Here is a 14,139-nt window from a genome sequence, read left to right on the forward strand (position 1 = left end):
TATTTTGCTTTTCGCACTACCACCAGATGCTCCACCACCACCACCATCATTACCAGCTGGCAACGACTGCCCACGGCCACTTCCTCATTTTTGGGAAAATGTAACCAAAATAACCGTTATATGGTACTGTAAAACAAGGTATAAGGTGTATATAAACTTGTTGAGAATTTAAATCTCCCTTTTTTGGGGGGGGGACTGCACCAAAACTCAGGCCTAGTCTATTACGCTACACAATGTAAGTGGCAGAACGTGGCTGGAAGATATACGACAAACAGAACTGACGTAGATCCACTTAGGGCCAATTTAAATCTCCCTTTTTTATGGGGGAGACTGCACCAAAAATCAGGCCCAGTGTATTACACTACACAATGTAAATGGCAGAACGTGGCTGGAAGATATACGACAAACAGAACTGACGTAGATCCACTTAGTACCAATTTAAATCTCCCTTTTTTATGGGGGAAACTGCAGCAAAACTCAGGCCCAGTGTATTACACTACACAATGTAAATGGAAGAACGTGGCTGGAAGATATACGACAAACAGAACTGACATAGATCCACTTAGTGCCAATTTAAATCTCCCTTTTTTTTATGGGGAGACTGCACCAAAACTCAGGCCCAGTGTATTACACTACACAATGTAAGTGGCAGAACGTGTCTGGAAAATATATAAAAAAATACAAGGACTGTAATACAATTTCAATCTCCCTACAATGATCTCAGGACAAGTATGGCAGCCAGCAATAAAAAGGACTGCTGCACACAAAAGTGTGCACGCCCCTTTATAGCCCCTGTGATGCCGCAGAAAGCAAGCCAATCACTGTCATGCCCTTCTCTAAGATGGTGGGGACCGAGACCTATGTCATCACGCTGCCCACACTCTGCGTCCTCCTTCAGTGGCTGAGAAATGGCGCTGAAAACATCATACGAAACGCGACTTTGGCGCGGAGATCGCCAACCTCGTGGCCAATCCCACACTAAGATTGGGTCGGGTTTCACGAAACTTGAGTTTGACGAAAGTCGGCGATTTTTCAATTTGTCCGATCCGTTTCGCTCAACCCTATTGGGGAACAGATGTACTATATATATATATATATATATAATATATATATAATATATATATATATATATATATATATATAGTACATCTGTTCCCCAATATATATATATATATATATATATATATATAAATGTCTAAGGGTCACTTCCATCTGTCTTTCTGTCTGTCTGTCACGGATATTCATTGGTCGCGGCCTCTGTCTATCATGGAAATCCAAGTTGCTGATTGGTCGCCGCAAACCAGCCATGACCAATCAGCGACAGGCACAGTCCGGAAGAAAATGGCCGCTCCTTACTCCCCACAGTCACTGCCTGGCGCCCACATACTCCCCTCCAGTCACCGCTAACACAGGGTTAATGCCGGCAGTAACGGACCGCGTTATGCCGCGGGTAACGCACTCCGTTAGCGCCGCTATTAACCCTGTGTGTCCCCAACTTTTTACTATTGATGCTGCCTATGCGGCATCAATAGTAAAAAATGTAATGTTCAAAATAAAAAAAACAAAAAACCTGCTATACTCACCCTCGGTTGTCCGCCGAGCCGGCCGCCATTTTCCGCTCCCAGCGATGCATTGCGAAATTACCCAGAAGACTTAGTGGCCTCGCGAGACCGCTAAGTCATCTGGGTAATTTCGCAATGCATCCTGGGAACGGAAGATGGCGGCAGCCGCGCGCCTATCGCCGGAGCTCCGCTGGACCCCACGAGGTGAGTATATAACTTTTTTATTTTACTTATTTTTTTTTAACAGGGATATGGTGCCCACACTGCGGTATACTACGTGGGCTGTGTTAGATACCGCGTGGCTGTGTGCTGTATACTACATAGGCAGTGTTATATACTACGTGGGCTGTGTGATATACTCCGTGGGCTGTGCTACATATTGCGTGGCCACTGTTATATACTGCGTGGGCAGTGTTATATACTACGTGACTGGGCAATATACTACGTGGCTCTGTGCTGTATACTACGTGGCTCTGTGCTGTATACTACGTGGCTCGGCAATATAATATGTGACTGGGCAATATACTACGTGACTGGGCAATATACTATGTGGCTCTGTGCTGTATACTACGTGGCTCTGTGCTGTATACTACGTGGCTGGGCAATATACTACGTGACTGGGCAATATACTACGTGGCTGGGCAATATACTACGTGGCTCTGTGCTGTATACTACGTAGCTCTGTGCTGTATACTACGTCGCTAGGCAATATACTACGTGACTGGGCAATATACTACGTGACTGCTGTATACTACGTCGCTGGGCAATATACTATGTGACTGCTGTATACTACATCGCTGTGCAATATACTACGTCGCTGTGCAATATACTACGTGGCTGGGCAATATACTACGCAGCTGTGCAATATACTACATGACTGGGCAATATACTACATATACTATATATACTACTATATATAGTATATATTCTAGAATACCCTGCGTTAGAATCGGGCCACCATCTAGTATATTTATATATATATATATATATATATATATATATATATATATATAGCACCTTACGAAAGAAAATACACTGCTGAAGCATGGTCATTGTCAGCATTATATTAACTTGCCGGTTGTGTCAATTGTATACCGCTATCCTATCGTGCAGCTAGTGTCTCTTTCGTGTTCACACATCATCTGCAGCGCTGGATTTATTGAAAAACGTGGTGTGGTATTCACCCCATGCAGCAACTCTGACCGTGTCCACTGACGTGGCCGTGTCTAGTGCGCACACTGCTCGGGATAGATTATTCAATTACACGCTAGATCTTCGTGGCGTGTGGAGGTCAGTGAGACGATGTGCAGCTCCAATGTACTGAGCTGGATATAATATAAAATTCAGTACGGCAATATGCAACCGTGCGCGGTAACAGTGACCCGCTCAGAGCTGCAAACTATAAATGCTGATTGATGGCATTGCCGATTGCCTGGCAAATTTCTACCTATTGGGCATGTGTCCCTCATGCACGTTTCGCCGGTATCCCAGCTTTTTCTTAGAAATTATTAGTAATTAGTTATTGGGTTTTTTTCAAGCCAAATATTGCTGATCATTAATGGCATTTGACTTTCTGCCTCAGTTAAACTACTCAGGGGAATTATCTGACTAATAACTTATGCGGACAATGGTCTCAAACCCTTTTAAAATATTTAAGTAAATTTTCTATATTTCGCCTATTGTAACTAGTGAATTAAAAAGGATGTTTTTTCAACCATTTTTAATAGATCACCATAGGATTTAATGGCGAAGTTTGTTCAGAGGAGAATAGGACATGCTCGGAAACTCACAGACTGGAAACAGATACTGTACGTTCTTAAAATGGATGTGTAAATGGCTTAATAAAACCCTATGGGTCCGTATGTGGTCCAATATACGCTAATCCTTAGCAGAAGTAGATTTGCTTTATAGGTGCACAGAGAGGCACAGAAGAGCCAACAAATTTATTAATAATCCTATGTCACGTAAAAAAATTATTGCATTTTATTCCAATGTGCTTTTCTTTGAAGGAAAGCTATTATCAAAAAATGATCTTCTGTTTAAACCATATTTTTGTGTAACATTTAAAAAAAAAAAACATTTTTAGCAATTTTTTTGTCACATATTCAAAATAAAAAAATAGCAACCACCGGGGCTTTTAAGACTCTTAACTTCCTTTAGTTTCAGGAAACAACACATGTATATAGCCGCAATTGCCAGACTCTAACTCTATTTTTTGTACTGAAGCAACTAGCAACTAATGAGCGCGTGCAGGGAGGTCATTGTGAAGTGAGGGGGAACAGAGTCAGCTGTCCCATCGCCTATTGTGATTAGTGGGTTATATGCCAAGTACGAGTCTAAAATGGTCCCAGTGGTCAATGCGCAAATTACTAATTGTGCCTTTCAATAAAGATTGTGATATGAAAAAAAAATGCGAACCTTTATTTAAACGATACTTCATTTTGTGATAGCTTCTCTTCAAAGTCTACCCAAGCCCATGTCTAAATTATAAAATGTAAGGATAGACATTTAATTTACTAAAATGCTGCCCCCTACAGCCCGAAGTTTACTTCTCATCTTACCTAACGAATTATGTACTCCTGTTGATGGAAGATAGAGGAATTGTATAAAAATATTGTCCAGTCCTATGAAAATCCAAAATGTTTGACACTTTTGGCCAATCACCTGCTCTATTAATAAAAACCAATATTAAAAGCAAGGAGAATTAGTCACCATCATAATGGGCACTAAACTAGTCAAATCAAGAAGATCTCCATGGATGTCACATATCTGAGGAGGATAAGTCATTTGGATCATAAATACATTTATTCCTTCCATCAATTATCATCATAGCAAATGAGCTAATAGTAAGGAGACACAACTATAGCATAATGCAAGATATCATTACCCGCCATGTCATATTATACATGCAGGACTGTGTTAGTAGCTGACAGTCCTGGACATTGTGAGTCAATACTTCCAAAATGAAATCACTTAAATCCCATACTCTAATCTCCCATCTCTTCTTGTACCGAACAAAAGCGAGCAAGAACTGGAGACTGGAATAAAGGAATACGAAGAAAGAAAGAAATAAGTCAACGTAACAGAATTTCTAGGAGACCCACAATCAGTGCTGCATTCTGAATGCAGATACAGAAAAAACAGTTCTGATTGCCACTGGTCATCTGAGGTCCACAATCAGAGAACAGTGTCTGCAGCTAGTGGATTTGGTTGCTTTTGACCTTATGGGAAAAAAATATATAAATCACAATAGTTCTTTATACACAGAGTCTGGAAGGAGACCCAGATGTCATGGTGTCACATCTCAACACAGTTCCAGGATATAGGTGACTTGGTAGTCCAGACGGGATCTGTTATGACTGCTATAAGGTGGTTTCACTGCCTCGATCTCTAGGATTCTTCTCTAGGTCGGAGTCATCATACTCTGAATCCATCTCGATCTTCACTTGGGGAACAGCACTGGCGACATTTCTAGGATAGGTGATAGCTGGAGAAGAAGGGCAGGAGATCTTCAGATGCAGGGTAATGCTATAGTAAGGAAGACCATTGGAAAGATTAGATGTTGTGGACATCTTTAAGGACCACTTGTAAGTAGGGTGAAAAAGATTATATACCTGTGTGTATTCTGTTTGTTGCATGTCCTTGTAAAGGGGTAGTCACAAGTTTGGAAGTTATCCCCTAGCTACAGCATAGTGGATAACTTCCAGGTTGCTTGGTGTCCAATCGCTGGAACCTTCAGCAATCCTGAGAACAGTGTGCTGTGCCCATGACCACTGCTCTGTTCTCATGGGACTCTTCAAAGTCCTTGTTCTCAGGATTGGTGGTGGTCTCAGCGTTCGGGAAGTAATCTTTTATCTCATTGATAGGGGATAACTTCCAAAATAGAGGATACCTCTTTAAGGAACAGGAAATTGCTGGGACAATGCTCAGATTTTGTTTTGTACTATTGTATAGGGTGACCATTTATATTGATACATCTAGATAAAATGGGAATGGTTGGTGATATCAACTTCCTGTTCCCACGACGACCAATCCACTTTCCAGGAAACTGTTCATGTAGGAATGCTCGGACCGAATGTGCCTTCTTCAGTGCATAACGAGGGCAACATCATCATGATGGTCGTCGTGGGCCAGTTGAATGGCTGCTAAGGTCTCCTGATCTGACTCCCTATGCTGTGAGGATACGAGATGTGCAGCATCTGAAACAACGGATACTGGAAGCCTGTGCTAGCATTTCTTCTGCGGTGTTGCTATCAGTGTGTCAAGAGTGGGAGACGAGGGTTGCATTGACAATCCAACACAATGAGCAGCACTTTAAACACATTTTAAAAGGCCTCTTTCACACTTCCGTCTTTCTTTTTCCATCACAATGCGTCGTTTTGCGAAAAAAACGGATCCAGCAAATGTTTCTGCTGGATCTGTTTTTTTCTCATAGACTTGTATTGGCAACGGATTGTGATGGATGGCCTTCCGTTTCATCCATCATAAAATTGCTGTCCGTCGGGCGGAGACAACGCACATAGAAGCACAGCGGAAAAATGCGGCGAAGATGCATCCACAACGTGTGCACATAGCCAATTCTGGCAACAACTGCCTCGATGGGTCCGTAAAAAAAAAAACGGACCCAGTGCACCCGTTTTCTACAGTCTGTACAGGATCTGTCTTTTCATCATTTTGACGGATTGTGACCGATTGTAAAAAAACAGAAGTGTGAAAGAGGCCTTAGGCTACTTTCACACTTGCGCTGTGTGACGTGCGTCGCAATGCGTCGTTTTGGAGAAAAAACGCATCCTGCAAATGTGCCCGCAGGATGTGTTTTTTCTCCATAGACTTGCATTAGCGACGCATTGCGACGTATGGCCACATGTCGCATCCGTTGTGCGACGGATGCGTCGCGTTTTGGCGGACCCTCGGCACAAAAAGTTACATCTAACTTTTTTTGTGCGTCGAGTTTGCCAATTTCGACCGTGCATGCACGGCCGAAACTCCGCCCCCTCCTCCCCGGACATTACAATGGAGCTGCGGATGTGTTGAAAAAATGGCCGACTTCAAAATGGCCGCCATGGTCACCACCCATCTTAAAAAGTTTTCCCCCTCCCATATACTAATGTGCCACAAACAGGAAGTTGATATCACCAAATATTACCATTTTATTTAGGTGTACCCACCCTGCACATTAAAGGGAATCTGTCAGCAGGTTTTTTTACCTCATCTCACAGCAGCATAATGTAGGCAAGGGGACCCTGATTACAACGATCTATCAATTAGTTTAGGTGTTAAGGTTTTCAACTTTTATGAACTTTTAATGCTGTTCAATAAACTTACAGTTTTATCCAGCTGGTTGTGCTTTTGTTTTTTTTTTCTGTCAGCTGCAATGACCAACAGGTACAGCATCCAATGGTTTCTAATTACAGCTACAGATCCATCTATAGTACCAGTGTGAACAGCTACAACCTTCCCCTCTCCCCTACCTCCTTATCAATTAATTTACTGTATGCAGCCATTCTGACACAGAGTTTTTAGATTTAGCATGAAGCAGAGCTGAGGAAGCTAGCCCCGCCCACACCAGGCCTTGTATGCTCAATGTCCAGACAGTGAGGTACTTATCACAGGAGGGGGCTGTGTTGGACTAGCATACACTCATTGTTGTGTCCTGGTACAAAACCACAGAGCTTGATAAGAGATGCATTGCTGTGTTTTATTCTTACCTTATGCTTTCTTCAAATTACATAGCAAAAACCTGCTGACAGATTCTCCTTAAAGTATATTTTATTCTGGCACAGATTAGATATTAGAAAAACCATTTTTACAGTGAGGGTGATCAATGAGTAGAACAGGCTGCCATGAGAGGTGGTGAGTATGATTTGCCAACTGATATGAATTTTCTTACAGGAGAACTATGACTACATTTTTTTGTGTTAATAATACCTATTTTCTCAGACCATGACCTCTTTTTGACAAAAAAATAGCACTAAATAAAAATGCCGATGACTCTGGAACTGTATTGTGAAACAGAATACTCAGAGGAGCAGTGGGAATAAAATAAGCGCAAAGAACTGATCACTATAGAACTGGTGACAGGTCCAAGGGAAGACAGTTTGGGAGATGGAGCCCTTTTAGACCAAATCCTTGACAATTTGGGTATAGTTGTAGGGGATGTAAATATGTTTTTGTTCCCTTTTCCTCCCCAACCCCTTTTTAGTGTAAACAATGTATATGTTATTAATGTGTTCGTACATGGTGGTACTGCTACACATAAAGTGTATTATCACCGTGTACAAGAGCATTGCTATACTGTCCGTATATTGCTCTTTATATGTTTTGCACACTTTGTGTTAGGGAAAGTTTGTCCCCAGGCCCAGTATAGTGCTAGGGGCGTAGTGTCCATAGTTGGCCATTAGAGGGGAGCACTGTAGCATATAGTTAGAGTCAGAGGGGGCACAGTGGAATAAGAATAGTTAGGCTTCCCGAGTTTAGTCAGTCGAGGCCTGAGCGCCCGTGCAGCTCACAGGGCTGCCTGGCCAGAAGTCACTGTGCCCCGTAACGTTCAAGAAAGGGGCCCAGCATAGAATAGCTACACGAAAGGTTCCTCTGGGAGGAAGAAGTGCGGCAGTGCTGCGGACGCTAAAGGAATCTGTCCCCATAGAGAAAGAAAGAAGTTGTGGCAGATCTTTGCCTGGGCGGCAGTTCTTAGAACCGGGGCGAAGCGGTATAGGACTCCCCCATGTGAGGCAAGAATTCCGGATGGAATAGATTCTGTGGGACTGGAAGATACAGTCCGACCTGGGGCTGAATATAGAGAAGGAGACCATGGACAGAGAAGCAGAGAAGAAGGTATTGACTGTGATACAAGAAGTGCCTGTATTTGAGCAAGTTGTGCTGAGTAAACCAGTTCATATTGAAGTTAAGCCGGAGTGTGTTTCCTTTATTTTGGAACCGTCAGTGAGGAATACATCCCCATACCGGGCAAGTCCAGATGGCGCAGAAAATCAGCACAGAGGTAACGCAGCAGAGAAATGTGAACTTATGTTGGAAGGGGTCCAGGGAGTGATACAGGGAATGATACAGGGATTGCTGTCGGCCATGGCTACCTTCCTGGCTCCCCCATCCTACATAGTGACAGAGGGACTATTAACACTCAGGGTCGGTGACAGAGACACAGAAAGGGCAGGAATTGGATAGGCAAGCACTACACGTGGGGACTATGAAGGAGACCGATGCCAAGTGTCAGTAAAGTGTGGGTGATTCGTGAGGCGTGACATCTGAGTATATAACCATTATGCTGCCCGATCAGAGCCTGGCTCACAGACATTTGCGTTTTATTCTGAAATGAGGCACCATTTCAGTGAAAACATACTTGAGAATGTCAGACTATAGAGTAAATAACCCTAAGTATTATATACCCACCTGCGATCCATATCAGATCCATTTGCAGAGGAATCTGAATGCAGCGCCCCCGGATGGCCAGTTCTTTCCTATTTAGAAAAGACAACATTTCAAGTTAGCGTACTGTTTCCTGACTCGTGTAGTGATGCTCCCTCTGGAGGCGTTGTAATATATTGAAGTATCACTTTAGGCTTAACTCTCTTGCCCTTGCACCACATATGATAATATTATAGGACATGTACATTGTCAGATAATAAACTTAGAAATCATCATGAATCATCGTAGAATAAGAATCCATAGAATGCCTGAAATTGCAGGATATCTGTATTTAGCAATAGTCGTTAATGTAAGTTCCGGCATGTCAAGATCCAAAAAAGTTATGTGACTTACATAAACCCTACCCAAAGTAGGAATTCCTACCTGATTTGGGCCAGTCCTGGATAGGGGCGGGAGTAGGGCCTAAATTAACCCATTTTACAAATGCCAATATTCACTAGTGCCACTTGAAGCTCATTGGTCCCGTTTGCTTTTCTCATGTGGGTCAAAGAGACCTAAGCTCCAGGGTCCGGATGTGACTGCAAACCCTGCACCCACTATGGGTAACATTGGTGGCAGTCATGTGAATTGGGTTGACATTTTTACTGCACATAAATTGTTGGTGTATACCGGCTGAAGTTGTCTATTGCACATGAAATAAAATGTATTTTAAAGGGGTTTCCATGATTACATTTTTTATGCTCTGCACTTAGGTAGATAACAAAAAATAAAAAAAAGCAATGCTCAGTCTTTGTTGCTCCAGAGCTGCCGCGTCTCCACTGTCCCTGGTATTCGTTGACATTACTGTATGGATGACATCACATAAAACCACTGCAGCTAATCACAGGTCTGAGTGGACATACGATGTAGATGGCTGAGACCGCTGAGCCCAGTGACTTGTTATAGCGGTTACGTGTACTGTAGTCATAGCAACAGTCAAGCAAAGCTGGAAAGAATATTGGCGATAGCAGTAGAGAGGCATCGCTGGAGCAGCATTGAAAGTGTTGCTAATTACATAGTTTTTCTGTCTTCCCCAAGTTCGTATTAATAATAGATAAATATAATAAATGAAAACCCCTTTAATAATTGCATGCCACTTGGTCTGAAATGTATATATATATATATATATATATATAGATAGATACGCACCGTATAAATATTGTGCAGCATAAATGAGTACACCCCTTTGAAAAGTACGATTTTAATCAATATCTCACCAAATGCAAAAAAAAAATTCAAAAATTTTGACAAGATTGAGTTTCAAAGAACATTTTCTTAACCCAGAACACAAAAGTAATTTTAATAATCTAACATTCATTACAAAATATTCAGTTTTACTTCAGTATGTTGACGCAAAAATGAACACACCCAAAATGACTACATCTAGTATTTTATATGATCTCCATGATTTTTAAAGGGAAGGTTCGAAGGCAAAAGCCAATTTGATCTAAAGCCTTATTTATTTGATGCAATAATCTAAGCTATTGTCTAATATTATTGCCTTAAAAATTTCCTACCGTTCTCTAACGAAACTATCTGTCTATTTTTTTTAACTTCCTGTCTGATGACAATTCATTTCAGGGCACCCAGTGCATCCTGGGATACTCAAACGAAGGGTCATCAGAGCAGGGGCAGAAAGTGCGGTCACTGCCACAGCTTCTGCCACCTCCCAGAAATGAAACGTCACCTGTGACACTCATTTGAGGGGCTGGTCTGTTTTCTGTCCCTGCGCTGTGCACTGTGTGATGTGCACAGTGACAGCTTCCATTCTGTTGTCGGCTCAGATCTGCAGTAATGAGCCAGCAACAGAGTGGTGTTACAATGCCTGGCAGAGACCAGTGATGTGACCTGCGGGGGCAATGCTGATCTCCACGCAGAATTTTGTAGCACCACTGTTATTGGCGGCTCATTACAACAGGTCTGAGATGACAACATAGCGGGGGCTGTCACTGTGCACATTGCATGATGAACAGTTCAGTGATCAGCCCCGCTCCTGAAACGAGTGTGATGCTTCCTTTCTGGGAGGGGGCAAAGGCTGTGGCAATGGCCGCAGCATCTACCCCCTGCTCTGATGATGCTACATTTGAGTATCCCAGGATGCAATGGGGGTTCTCAAAGGAATCGGTATTAGACAGGAAGTAAAAAATAATAGACAGTTGGATAGTGTAGTTAGGGAATGGTAGGGAATTTTTAAAGCAAGTATATTAGAAAATAGCTTACATTATTGCATGAAATAATTAGGGATTTAGATAACATTTACTTTCGCCTTCGTACCTTCCCTTTAAGGACAGCACCAAATCTTCTGGGCATGGAATGAACAAGTTGGCGATATATTGCAACATCTTTCTTTTTCTATTCTTCAAGAGCGACATCTTTTAGAGCCTGGATGCTGAATGGAGAGTGATGACAACTTGTCTCTCCAGGATCTCCTGATCTGAACCCAACAGAACACCTACAGGGAAATCTGAAGAGACAAGTTGTCATCATTCTCCATCCAGCATCCAGGCTCTGAAAGAGGTCCTACTTGAACGGAAAAAAATAGAGGTGGTAACATGTCGGCAACTTGTACAATCCATGCCCAGAAGACTTGGTGCTGTCCTTACAAATCATGGAAGTCACAAAATACTAGATGCAGTAGTTTTCAGTGTGGAGTGTACCCATTTTTGAATGTATTATTTATGTAAAAGTGAATATTTTGTAATGAAAGTTATATCATTAATTTTACTTTCATGTTATGGGTTAAAAAAAGTCCTATGATAGTCATGTAGAAAAATGTGGAAATTGTTCTTGTGCTCTGTGAGATATTGATGAAAATCTTTTCAAAGGAGGTGTACTCATTTATGCTGAGTACTGTATATACACTGTATATGCATATATATATACTGTATATATATATATATATATATATATATATATATATATATATATATATATATACATTTATGCAGCTTCAGATGCAGTTTTCTAACTTGTAAGTCTTTGGGAAAGTATATTTGTAAGACAATGGGAAGATGGGACGTTTCACTTTCAGTGCCGCGGTTTGAGACTATTCATGCTCCACCATTTCCTCTGAGCTTATTGCTCTCTTGGTTCCCAGTCCATTCCTGTATACGTGGTTTTGCACCCATTTGGTGGTGCTTATATCTCTTGTTGTCCTTCCCCCGGTCTCCGGGTGTGTGCTTTTATTGTTTTTATTTGTGTTTTTATTTATGTATTTCTCACTTTATTTTATTTGTTTGTTGTCTGAAGCAGGATTTCCTCATTATCATCTGCCACTTGCCAATCTAAATCAGCGATGGAATCATTAACGGTGCTGGATTATATGAAAACTATTACGATGGGAATATGCTGTACGAACAAACACATTGGAATGCAGACATGAAGAACTTTGGAAGCAACATCCTTCTGATTTACTCTCATTAAACTGTCTGTGTTGCTGCGATGCATATCATTTCCTACGTATAGATATATATTGAATTTATTAGGCACCTTTATTTTATGTGGGTGAATACTTGTTTCCATTAGTGGTGCAGTTGGGAGTGCGCCTGCTCTCCGTGCCCCTTGCTCCCTGCTGTGGGGCGGCGCGTCTCTTTCCTCCTCCATGCGGGCGGGGACTGCTCCTCCTCCCCGCTTGCATGTGATGACGATGACGCCCGGCTCCATCTGCAGTGGACTCTGGTGCTGCGGGGCGCATGCGCCGCCATTCCCTTCTGCCATTGGCCGGCCGTACATCACGTGCCGGGTCAAAGGATGATATAAGGTCCTGGCTGGGCAAAGACCTTATCCCCTTGAAAAAGCGGGTTTCCACACCCGCGAAACGCGCGTCGGGGGCACTCACGCCCGGTTCTGGACTCCCCATCGTGTGCCTATAGGTGAGCACTCTTCTAGCCTCGGGATACTATGTGTCTGATCATGGGTTACTGTGAGGCATAGGGGTGTGGGTAGGCTGCCCTTATGGGACTTGCTTGTAGCAGGTATACTCGTTACTGTTTATATGGCAGCTGCCCAGCCTAGCATGCAGTGTGGAGTCCTTGGTGCTCTTATGTGTTGTTCCTGCATATAGTATGTGTTTTTTGTGTATTATAATATTCAGTGTGTTAATAAATTTTCTACTTTTCTATATACCTATTTGCTCTTGTGTCCTCCGCATTTATAATTGATATTTTTGAGCGGGTTTTGTTTGTGTATTGAGGCGGTTCGTACTCTTTACAGCCATAGATGTAATACTGACATAATGCTTTTGAGGTTTCTTTGTCTAGTAATTGTTTCTGTGTTTTTCACAGTTGACCTCATATTTATGATGGATTTTCGCGCACGTGACCATACGTGGTGCACGCTACTTAATGATGTCATGCAGGATGACCCAGAGGGGTGCATCGGGGGAATTGACAAAAGTATACAGGATGATATTAATAGGTTTAAAGATCTGTATAGGAAAAGGATTCGCGTTTGGTGGAACCACGCGTTCCTTGAAAAATACATACAGAAAGATCTGATACCTAGGGGGCTGAGGATACAGGTGTTCCCATCGTTCCCCATTCAAGATGAGGCTTTTAAAGATAAGTGGGAAAATTATGCGAACATCTGTTCGAAAGGATTTCTCGAACTATTAAGGGATATGAACTCGACAACACTAATCTCACTTGAAAAAGAGATCGAGGAAACCCAGACGGTACTTCATCGGGGGTTAAGCAGTGATGCCTTGAAAAAATTCAATGAAGAAATTGATACTCTCTCACAGAAATGGGTCCATGAGGTACAGTCTATGAAAACTAAGAAATTTCAAAGAGATGTGGAGGATAGGAGACTTCAGCGTGTATACAGATGGCGCAATGTGTATAACAGGTCTAGACCTCGGTCAAGAAACTCCTCCTATTCGAGATCCCGATCCACTTCTAGGAGGTCTAATATGTCCGGTGATGATGAACCTGCTGTGAGGGGAGCATCACAAGGTGGTCCTCCAACAAATGTATCCAATATCAAACGCACAACAAGACAAACAACTAAATCCAAACAAAACGGAGGGAACCCACATTCACAGGGGGGATTGCAGGTAGTGAATCTATCCTCACATATCCTGACTGATACCCAAGTCAGAGTGCTCAGTAAGGGATTTTCATTTGCCCCGACTAACTCTTTCAATTTCTTCACAGCT

The 14,139-nt window shown here is 42.3% G+C and overlaps 1 protein-coding gene across 4 annotated transcripts in view; it reads right to left on the minus strand.

Annotated features, from left to right (window-relative positions):
• Positions 1 to 3,484: 3,484 nt before the first annotated feature.
• Positions 3,485 to 14,139, minus strand: part of SLC4A5 (solute carrier family 4 member 5) — a 146,017-nt gene continuing 135,362 nt past the window's right edge. For 2 of the 4 annotated variants that reach the window (XM_069766521.1, XM_069766520.1), the window contains exons 24-25: positions 8,970 to 9,037; positions 4,349 to 5,090 (exon numbers count right to left, since the gene is read on the minus strand). In XM_069766521.1, the coding sequence (XP_069622622.1) occupies positions 4,925 to 5,090; positions 8,970 to 9,037 (234 nt within the window). In that variant the 3' untranslated portion in view covers positions 4,349 to 4,924. Of the gene's footprint in view, positions 5,091 to 8,969; positions 9,038 to 14,139 lie in introns of all 4 variants that reach the window. The other 2 variants (XM_069766522.1, XM_069766523.1) reach the window with 2 other exon arrangements.

Source organism: Ranitomeya imitator, chromosome 4 (assembly GCF_032444005.1).
Source record: "Ranitomeya imitator isolate aRanImi1 chromosome 4, aRanImi1.pri, whole genome shotgun sequence".
Lineage (NCBI taxonomy): Eukaryota > Metazoa > Chordata > Amphibia > Anura > Dendrobatidae > Ranitomeya > Ranitomeya imitator.